The 10,763-nt window shown below is 40.4% G+C and overlaps 1 protein-coding gene across 4 annotated transcripts; it reads left to right on the top strand.

Annotated features, from left to right (window-relative positions):
* Positions 1-884: 884 nt before the first annotated feature.
* On the top strand, positions 885-9,331 carry PCDHB2 (protocadherin beta 2). 4 transcript variants are annotated; one of them, XM_030927301.1, is made up of 2 exons: positions 885-899; positions 5,455-7,956. In XM_030927301.1, exons 1-2 carry the CDS (start codon positions 885-887, stop codon positions 7,828-7,830), a joined length of 2,391 nt encoding a protein of 796 aa, XP_030783161.1. In that variant the 3' UTR covers positions 7,831-7,956. The 4 variants fall into 4 exon arrangements, with proteins under 4 accessions (XP_030783161.1, XP_030783160.1, XP_010386500.2 ...); XM_030927300.1 differs by lacking the exon at positions 885-899 and adding an exon at positions 3,487-3,501; XM_030927302.1 differs by lacking the exon at positions 885-899 and having other exon boundaries at positions 5,387-5,474; positions 5,903-7,956.
* Positions 9,332-10,763: the final 1,432 nt, after the last annotated feature.

Raw genomic sequence — 10,763 nt, forward strand, 5'->3', positions numbered from 1 at the left:
ATTTTGTAGTCAGAGTTTCAGGTTTCTTCCCCTCACCCCTTATTCTTTGCCCTCTCTACACCTTTGGACTTCTTCATTATTTACTAATTTTCGATATTGTATTTAGTCATATTTTCTTTTTTCTTTCTCTTTCTTTCTTTCTTTTTTTTTTTTTTTTTGAGACAGAGTCTCGCTCTGTTGCCCAGGCTGGAGTGCAGTGGCGCGATCTCGGCTCACAGCAAGCTCCGCCTCCCGAGTTCACGCCATTCTCCTGCCTCAGCCTCCCAAGTAGCTGGGATTACAGCGCCCGCCACCACGCCCAGCTAATTTTTTGTATTTTTAGTAGAGACGGGGTTTCACCTTGTTAGCTAGGATGGTCTCGATCTCCTGACCTCGTGATCCACCCACCTCGGCCTCCCAAAGTGCTGGGATTACAGGCGTGAGACCTCGCACCCAGTCCATATTTTCTTTTAAAGTAAAATTTCAATAGTGATCTTAGTGAAAATTCAATCATCTACCAGATTACCTAAACCCGATTTAAGTTTTAGCCTATTTTAATCATAAAAAAAGGTCTGAGATTTTTGGAAGAGGTCATACCTCTACTCTCTCATCTCTATTTCCATCTATATCTGTCTATCTAACTTTATCTGCAGTCCTGCTCAAGATTTTTATTTTCAAGGGGACAGATTGTCCTAATAGACTCTGATGGTTCTCCTTAAACAAAATTGGGCAAGATTCTTGTGCAGGTATCACTTTTAAAACCTTTTCTTGCTTATTTGTCCTATGGAAAGAGAATAAACAACACCATTTCCCCCTTTTGAGTGGCATTTATTTCATGTTTCATTTGCTTGTTTGTTGTTGTTTTTGTTGTTTGAGACAGGGTGTCACTCTGTCACCCAGGCTTGATGGAGTTCAGTGGTGTGATCTCGGCTTACTGCAACCTCTGCCTCCAGGGCTCAAGTGATATTACCACCCTAGACCCCCAAGTAGCTGGGACTATGGGCGTGAGCCACCACACCTGGCTGATTTTTTTTTTTTTTTTTGGTAGACATGGAGTTTTGCTACATTGCCCAGGCTGGTCTCCAACTCCTGGACTCAAACAATCCACCCATCTTGGACTCCCAAAGTGCTGGGATTACAGGTGTGAGCCACCACGTCTAGCCGACCTTTATTTTGAAATCCTGTTTGATTGAGCTTCATGAAATGTATGTCTTGATAGATTATGGGAAAACTTATTTGTATCCTCAATAAGGCAAAAGTAAATTAGTCAAATATGCCCCCAATTTTCCCCCTAGATTAGTGTAATAAACTATGCCAGAACACTCCCTTCTCATCCTAGAATATTTCTCTCATATTTTCTGCAGAGTCTTAGTGTTAGATCACTGAAAACACCTCCTTCTTCTGCCATCTTATGGCTAAGTAAAGCCAGTTTATGGGCAGAAGGCATTGAAAAGCTGAAGATCCCTCTCTATTTAAAGAGGGATACTAGTGGGGATATCTCCCTATCATTTGGTATTATCTTTGATAGGAAAATGGTCATGTAAATCCCTTTGACTACCCTTTCTCTTAATTCTTGTAATTTTCATCTTATGGCAGTCAAAAGATCAAATCACCCTTTCGTCCCAAAAAGAGAGGCTTAATTATGACAGATACTCGAACAATGTGTTCTTATTTATTTTTTGAATGGCTGTACTTTTGTGATAAGACTGTAATGACTTGCTTTCATTTTTTAGTGTTTTTGAAAATATTTTTCTATTCCTATATATAAAATTATTTGTGTAATATTTTAATATGTTAGATTTTATTGAAACAAAACTTCAAAATTGTGAAAGTGACACCTAGGATAATGGCTCTGCTTGTGCAGCATATGAAAAGTAAAGCCAAACCTAAGAAATTAAACTTATTGTAATAACATAATTTTAAAATTATGTAATAGATTCCCTCATTACAATAAATTTACTATATGTAAACATGTAAACATCTTTGGATATAAGATATAAGATATAATAGAAAACTATCTTTAAGATTTTACCAGGCTACTGAAGACTTAATGAAAACTGGCTGCTCTTGGAGAGTTTCATGAGGCTCAGACACATCAAAGTTCAGGGAAATGTGAAGCGGGAGCAGTGCAAAGAAAGAAGTATGAGTAAGGAGACTATTTCAGTGCCCATTAAAATACTCTTATTTAGATTCTGTGCTTTTCCTGGGTCTCTATGGTTTTCTGTTGGGTTTGAGTGTGATGATGGTAACCTAACCACTACTGAGTTGCACACATGCCCAAACTCTGAATAAAAATAGAACTTTCTTAGTCTAAGCCTTTTTTCTGAAGCATGCTAGGACTGAGAACACTCCCTTCCAGGTTCTGAAATTTATTTTTTCCAGTTTGAAAAAAAAAAAAAAAAAAAACGCTTGGATCTGTGAGGGAACTGAAGTGAAGATTTATTTATTCTTGCCATGTCTCTATGGGTGCAATGAAGAGCCTTTCGAAACGCCAATAAGATTTCGGTATATTGAGAGACACTACTTGAAAATACTCAATTTCTATTGCCATCAGCCTGAAAGAAAGCACTGGGATTTTCTTAAAATTTCAAGTAACCTTCCAGTTATAACCTGCCTGTATGATATAACTGATCTTCATGACATCTATTTTGGACCCTAATTAGGTTTTGCAGCTTATATAAAAAGCTGTTTTTAAAAACTTGGGACTTGGATATTATTCACCTCAATGAATTTGTTTAATGTTCAATGTCAATGAATTAAAATATTTTGAATTATTATAACATCCATATAAAAGTAATAGTCATGAAAAGCAAAAACTAATATCAACAGGTAGAGATAGGCATGTTTTCTAAATGTTAAGAAAGGGAAACTGTGATTATCCTTTTTTTGGCAGTTACAGAGGATAAATGAGAGCTTTTTAAAATATTATGCTATTGTTACATTTAATAAATAATCCAGTCCAGTTTTCTGAAAATACAGGGGATAGAAGAACAGGTTAAATGATACCATGAAGAAACAATCAGATTCAGAATGTAGGACATCCTACAAAACAACTAGTCTGGACACTTCAGAAATTTAATGTCATTAAGGATGGGAGACAATTCTAGAGTAAATAGATCTAACACCCAAATACCATTATCAAAGTTGGTTGAAAAAGTTTCTAAGATATTCCTTATAACAAATAGTTTAAAAAGTAAGTGCATTTGTCAAAGGAACTTGAATGAATGTGAATTCTTATCAAAATTAAGGAAAAGATAATGGAAAGACAGTGAAATTTGATTGGGACTGGATTTTAGATAACATTGTAGAATTTTTTCAAATTTTCTTAAGTATGATAGTAGCATTATGATTATATGAGATAATATTGTAATTATGTGATACCTGCTGAAATATTTAGAGGTGAAATATGATATCTGCAAGTTACTTTCATATGAGTCAGCAGAAAAGCAGGTGTGTGTGCAGAATAAGATAGAATAAATATGGTAAAACAAACAATTGTTAATTTGGATGGAGGTTAGAATTGTAGTTTGTGTATAGTTGTTTTAACTTTTCTATATATTTAATTTTTTTCTTCATCCCCCAATTTTTTAACCCAATGGATCTTTTAGAGACACATCCTAATATTTATTATTATCATTATTATTATTATTATTTTGAAACGGAGTCTCACTTTGTCACCAGGCGTGGAGTGCAAAGGCATGATCTTGGCTCACTGCAACATCTGCCTCCCGGGTTCAAGTGCTTCTCCTGCCTCAGCCTCCCAAGTAGCTGGGATTACAGGCACCCATCACCACGCCTGGCTAATTGTTTTTTGTATTTTTAGTAGAGATGGGGTTTCACCAGGTTGGCCAGGATGGTTTTGATCTCTTGACCTCGTGATCTGCCCACCTCGGCTTCCCAAAGTAAAATTATTTTTTAAAGCAGCCTTAGGTTTTACAGAAAATTGAGCAAACAGTACAAATAGTTCCCCTCACATACCGATTTTCTCCCACTCAAAGTTTCCCTGTTATCAAAATCTTGCTTTACTGTGATACATTTGTTACAATTGATGAGCCAATACTGGTAAATTATTAACTAAATTTCACAGTTTAGTGTTCACTCTTTGTGTTGTATAGTTCTGTGGATTTTGACAACTGCATAATGTCATGTATCTACCATTATAGTATCGTAAAGTCCCCGGTGTTAACCTCTTCATTCCCCCTCCTTCTTCTTCCTAGATACCCACTGATCTTTTAAGTGTCTCTATAATTTAGCCTTTTTCAGAGTATCATGTAATTGGAATTATACAGTATCATTTCCTTTTCAGACTGGATTCTTTCACTGAGAAATATGCATTTAAGTTTCCTTCGTGTCATTCTGTGGCTTGATAACTTATTTCTTTATATTAACATTTAAAAAAACCCAAAGAGACAGAAAATTTAAAAAATCTAACAACAAACAATGACATATATACCTTGTTTGGAAGCAGATAGAAGAAACCATCACTGGAAATACATTTTTAAAGATGACTGGGGAAACTGGAATATTTACTGGCTATTTAATATTATGAAATTGCTCTTGACTTTACTAGATGTGGTAATTGAATCGAGGTTATGTTGAAAGTTCTCCTAGGCATTAGAAAGGAAAATAATATTGATACATTTACAAGAAGAAGATATCTGGCTGCTCTTGGAGAGTTTCATGAGGCTCAGACACATCGAAGTTCAGGGAAATGTGAAGCGGGAGCAGTGCAAAGAAAGAAGTATGAGTAAGGAGACTATTTCAGTGCCCATTAAAATACTCTTATTTGGATTCTGTGCTTTTCCTGGGTCTCTGTGTTTTTCGGTTGGGTTTGAGTGTGATGATGGTAACCTAACCACCACTGAGTTGCACACATGCCCAAACTCTGAATAAAAATAGAACTTTCTTAGTCTAAGCCTTTTTTCTGAAGCGTGCTAGGACTGAGATCACTCCCTTCCAGGTTCTGAAATTTATTTTTTCCAGTTTGAAAAACAAAAAAACAAAAAACGCTTGGATCTGTGAGGGAATTGAAGTGAAGATTTATTTATTCTTGCCATGTCTCTATGGGTGCAATGAAGAGCCTTTCGAAACGCCAATAAGACTTCGGTATATTGAGAGACACTACTTGAAAATACTCAATTTCTATTGCCATCAGCCTGAAAGAAAGCACTGGGATTTTCTTAGTTTAGGAGAAAATAAATACTCGGAAGAGACGCGGGGTGGCGCTGCAGCCTTAGAAGTAGCAGAAACAAAGCACCCAGCCGACGCTCCTTCACCCAGATACTCAACTAAAGAAGCAGCAAGCAGGAAGAGGAGGCTTTCTAAGGAGGTCGCTCGGGGAAATCCGGGCCCTAGGATTGTCCGCTCATCCCAGTATCAGCGAGATACGGGGAGATAGAGTCAGCGACAACGTGAGCCCGAGCTGGAGCAGGTTTGGTGTGAGACCAGAAGGCAATGGAGGCCGGAGAGGGGAAGGAGCGCGTTCTGAAACAAAGGCAAGTCCTGATATTCTTTGTTTTGCTGGGCATAGCTCAGGCTAGTTCCCAGCCTAGGCACTACTCAGTGGCCGAGGAAACGGAGAGTGGCTCCTTTGTGGCCAATTTGTTAAAAGACCTGGGGCTGGAGATAGGAGAACTTGCTGTGAGGGGGGCCAGGGTCGTTTCCAAAGGAAAAAAAATGCATTTGCAGGTCGATAAGCAGACCGGGGATTTGTTGTTAAATGAGAAATTGGACCGGGAGGAGCTGTGCGGCCCCACAGAGCCCTGTGTCTTACCTTTCCAGGTGTTACTAGAAAATCCCTTGCAGTTTTTTCAGGCGGAGCTACGGATTAGGGACATAAATGATCATTCCCCAGTTTTCCTAGACAAAGAAATACTTTTGAAAATTCCAGAAAGTATCACTCCTGGAACTACTTTCTTAATAGAACGTGCCCAGGACTTGGATGTAGGAACCAACAGTCTCCAAAATTACACAATCAGTCCCAATTTCCACTTCCATCTTAATTTACAAGACAGTCTCGATGGCATAATATTACCACAGCTGGTGCTGAACAGAGCCCTGGATCGCGAGGAGCAGCCTGAGATCAGGTTAACCCTCACAGCGCTAGATGGCGGGACTCCACCCAGGTCCAGCACGGCCCTGGTACGGATTGAAGTTATGGACATCAATGACAACGTCCCAGAGTTTACAAAGCTGCTCTATGAGGTGCAGATCCCGGAGGACAGCCCTATTGGATCCCAGGTTGCCATCGTCTCTGCCAGGGATTTAGACATTGGAACTAATGGAGAAATATCTTATGCATTTTCCCAAGCCTCTGAAGACATTCGCAAAACGTTCCAATTAAGTGCAAAATCGGGAGAACTCCTTTTAAGACAGAAACTGGATTTCGAATCCATCCAGACGTACACAGTAAATATTCAGGCGACAGATGGTGGGGGCCTATCTGGAACTTGTGTGGTATTTGTCCAAGTGATGGATTTGAATGACAATCCTCCGGAACTGACTATGTCGACACTTATCAATCAGATCCCAGAAAACTTGCAGGACACCCTCATTGCTGTATTCAGCGTTTCAGATCCTGACTCCGGAGACAACGGAAGGACAGTGTGCTCCATCCAAGATGATCTTCCTTTTTTATTGAAACCTTCTGTTGAGAACTTTTACACTCTGGTGATAAGCACAGCCCTGGACCGGGAGACCAGATCCGAATACAACATCACCATCACTGTCACCGACTTGGGGACACCCAGGCTGAAAATCGAGCACAACATAACCGTGCTGGTCTCCGACGTCAATGACAACGCCCCCGCCTTCACCCAAACCTCCTACACCCTGTTCGTCCGCGAAAACAACAGCCCCGCCCTGCACATCGGCAGCGTCAGCGCCACAGACAGAGACTCAGGCACCAACGCCCAGGTCACCTACTCGCTGCTGCCACCCCAGGACCCGCACCTGCCTCTCGCCTCCCTGGTCTCCATCAACGCAGATAACGGCCACCTGTTCGCCCTCCGGTCGCTGGACTACGAGGCCCTGCAGGAGTTCGAGTTCCGCGTGGGCGCTGCAGACCACGGCTCCCCGGCGCTGAGCAGCGAGGCGCTGGTGCGCGTGCTGGTGCTGGACGCCAACGACAACTCGCCCTTCGTGTTGCACCCGCTGCAGAACGGCTCCGCGCCCTGCACCGAGCTGGTGCCCCGGGCGGCCGAGCCGGGCTACCTGGTGACCAAGGTGGTGGCGGTGGACGGCGACTCGGGCCAGAACGCCTGGCTGTCGTACCAGCTGCTCAAGGCCACGGAGCCCGGGCTGTTCGGCGTGTGGGCGCACAATGGCGAGGTGCGCACCTCCAGGTTGCTGAGCGAGCGCGATGCAGCCAAGCACAGGCTAGTGGTGCTGGTCAAGGACAATGGCGAGCCTCCGCGCTCGGCCACCGCCACGGTGCACGTGCTCCTGGTGGACGGATTCTCCCAGCCCTACCTGCCGCTCCCGGAGGCGGCCCCGGCCCAGGCCCAGGCCGACTCGCTCACCGTCTACCTGGTGGTGGCGTTGGCCTCAGTGTCCTCGCTGTTCCTCTTGTCGGTGCTCCTGTTCGTGGCGGTGCGGCTGTGCAGGAGGAGCAGGGAGGCCTCGGTGGGTCGCTGCTCGGTGCCCGAGGGTCCCTTTCCAGGGCATCTGGTGGACGTGAGCGGCACCGGGACCCTGTCCCAGAGCTACCAGTACGAAGTGTGTCTGACTGGAGGCTCCGGGACAAATGAGTTCAAGTTCCTGAAGCCAATTATCCCCAACTTCGTTGCTCAGGGTGCAGAGAGGGTTAGTGAGGCAAATCCCAGTTTCCGGAAGAGCTTTGAATTCAGTTAAGTGTTAATAAGGATCTACTGAGGCTAGTCTCATTTAATTTGTGGAAAGTCCTTTTTCACTGCTTTGCCCATTGGAGGTGTCTCCTTTTATTAGAACGTAACTATCTTATTCCAATTCTATGCATATTACTGGTATTTATAAAGTATGAGTTTTTGCGGTATAATGAATGTAAATTTTCTTTGTATTCTAATTGTTCGTTAGTTTCATTGCAATTTAATTGCATTTAAAGTGTAAATTTTGTATTTTCAGAAATCTTTAAGTTAGAGCATCTTTTCCAGACCTCACAGTCCATGGTCCTAGATAATTTTGAAGTCCTACATTTGAAAATATTTGTTATCATTACATGAGTTATATTTTCCAGCCCAGAATATATGTGTTTGTTATATCCTCTTAGGCTAGTGTAAATTCTATCCTATGAATTCACATTGGCTAACCCTTTAAATAGGTATATTTATGAATAATATAGCAAGCACCGTCCTTACATTTTTCAATATATGTACTTTTTTTTTTTTTTTGAGATGGAGTTTTGCTCTTGTTGCCCAGGCTGGAGTGGAGTGCAGTGGCGCAATCTCGGCTTGCTGCAACCTCTGCCTCCCAGGTTCAAGCGATTCTCCTGCCTCAGCCTCCCAAGTAGCTGGGATTACAGACATGAGTCATTATGCCCGGCTAATTTTATATTTGTAGTAGAGACAGGGTTTCTCCATGTTGGTCAGGCTGGTCTTGAACTCCTGACCTCAGGTGATCTGCCCACTTCAGCCTCCCAAAGTGCTGGATTAAGGGCATGAGCCACCGCCCCCAGGCCCAATATATATACTTCTTAAAATATTGACATATAAAAAGTATTAATCTTTAGAGATTGTAAGAATTCTAACTGTTGGATTCTACAAGGCATTAACATCGTAAGTGCTCTAATAAATTTTTGTCAAAAATTAATCATTAATATTCTAAAATGTAGATAAATAATACACGTCTAGCAGTTTTCAAAGTCATGCTAATGCATCATGCTTTCTCTTTCAAATAGCTTTTTAAGAGCCCTCTGCTTATTCCAGTTCCCCCCCTTTAAAATCTTTTAAAATTATTAATAACCTATTAACATTGAGCACTTCATTAAAATCCAAAAAATATGAGGGAGTACATGTCTTTGTCCTTGACCTTTAGAAACCTCAAATATAGCTTGGTATTGCTGTTTTTAACATTTTCTGGAGCATTTAGGATTCACTTAGAAATAAACCTTTTGGGAGAAAAATGTATCTAGCACCACTCACTTTTTTTCCACTAGCTACTTCTATTTTTCCCCCTTTCATTTCCCTAGACTTCTCAATGCTTTTTTATAAAGGTGCTTGAGTTCTGTTTCTCAACAGCTCCCTCATTTATTGCATGATTCACACAGTCACTGGAACATTCTAGGTTCTTAATAAAATTTTTGCATGATTGAAAGAGAGAAAAGTATTTTACCTGTGATATATTGATATTTAAATAAACTAAAACACTTAAAGGAAAACATTTTGCTGGAACCAAATACTCTTCGGTGTACAATGAATTACAATTTTTTTTATTAATTGAATTGGTCACCGTTGTTCAAACATGCAGTTATCATTCTGTTGTTGCTTTCCTTCAACATATTTTTCCTTTTTCTCTTAATGCTTAAATTGAGCCTCTTCTCCTGTCCACTGGCTTAAGAAATACAGATGAAATTGTGGTTTTTAATTTTGTTACTTAAATTTCCTTCCATAGTTCCCTAAATGACTCACTCAACTGTTTTCATTTCTTGCCGTTTACTTTCTGATCCATACATTAAAACAAATCTTAATTCTTAATGTTACTCAGTCTATCTTTACATTTTTATATGATTTTTACATACATTTGAATGAGCTTTCCTATTAAAATTGTAATATTAACTTTGAAGGTCTTGTTTTGAGATTAGCAGTGGGGTAGAGCGCTGTGTTGGTATCAAAAGTCTCTGATCAACCAACTCATTACCTGTAGGATTTTGGATAAGTCACAAAGTTTCTCTTCTTCTACCCCAAATGATAACAGGTATTTGAATAGCTTGCAGTTATACTCAATATAAAGACATAAAAGTGAAATTGCTATTATTTTTAGTATCACTAGTATTAAGAGCAAACATTCTTGATAATTGTGTAGAAGTACAAAAGAGGCTACATTGAACACATATTTGCATTGTTTTATTTCTCTACCAACAACCTTGCAATGGCTTCCTTTTGTTCTCAGAATAAAATCCAAGCACCCATTATTTGGCCTTGGTTTACCTTTTCAGCCTTCCTTTCCACTTACTCTTGAGACATTAAGTTTTGTATTCACTGTCCTTCATTCATTATCTCTTAATAGCTATGCTTCGCTCTCTCAGGGCCTTCACACATTCTACAGTCTTAGCTTGGCACACTTCTCCTATTTCATGTTTCAGATTAAATGGTGCACCTTGGGGAAACTTTCTTAATCACTCTCCATTAACGTAGGTCCCCATATTGCATACTTTCAGTGCACTCAGTACCTTTTCTATGTATCACTTTTCACACTGTTTAAACATCTGTTTAAAGACTGTACACCCACTGGGTGGAAAATTGTTATAAGATATACAGACATTGTCTTGTTACCACCACTTGCCTAACTTCTACAGACTCAACAATTATCTGTGGAAACAAGCTAATACAGATGAAATGAATAATTGTAAATTTGCTCTGAAATAAGAAGAGAAAGCATTTTAAGTGTTCCTTGAGCGCGATAATGTGGAAGAAATTAGGCATTTGTAGCCCTCCGGATCCACCTCTGACATGACGTATTTTCCTTTTTACCACCTTGCAGGAGGTGTCTTTTCCTTTTACTTTTCTGGTATAGGCAATTCGGACTCATTTCACAAAGTTTAGAAAAAAAAGAAAAACATAAATAGAATAGTGAAGCATGCTATCATCTAG

This window comes from Rhinopithecus roxellana, chromosome 3 (genome assembly GCF_007565055.1).
Source record: "Rhinopithecus roxellana isolate Shanxi Qingling chromosome 3, ASM756505v1, whole genome shotgun sequence".
Lineage (NCBI taxonomy): Eukaryota > Metazoa > Chordata > Mammalia > Primates > Cercopithecidae > Rhinopithecus > Rhinopithecus roxellana.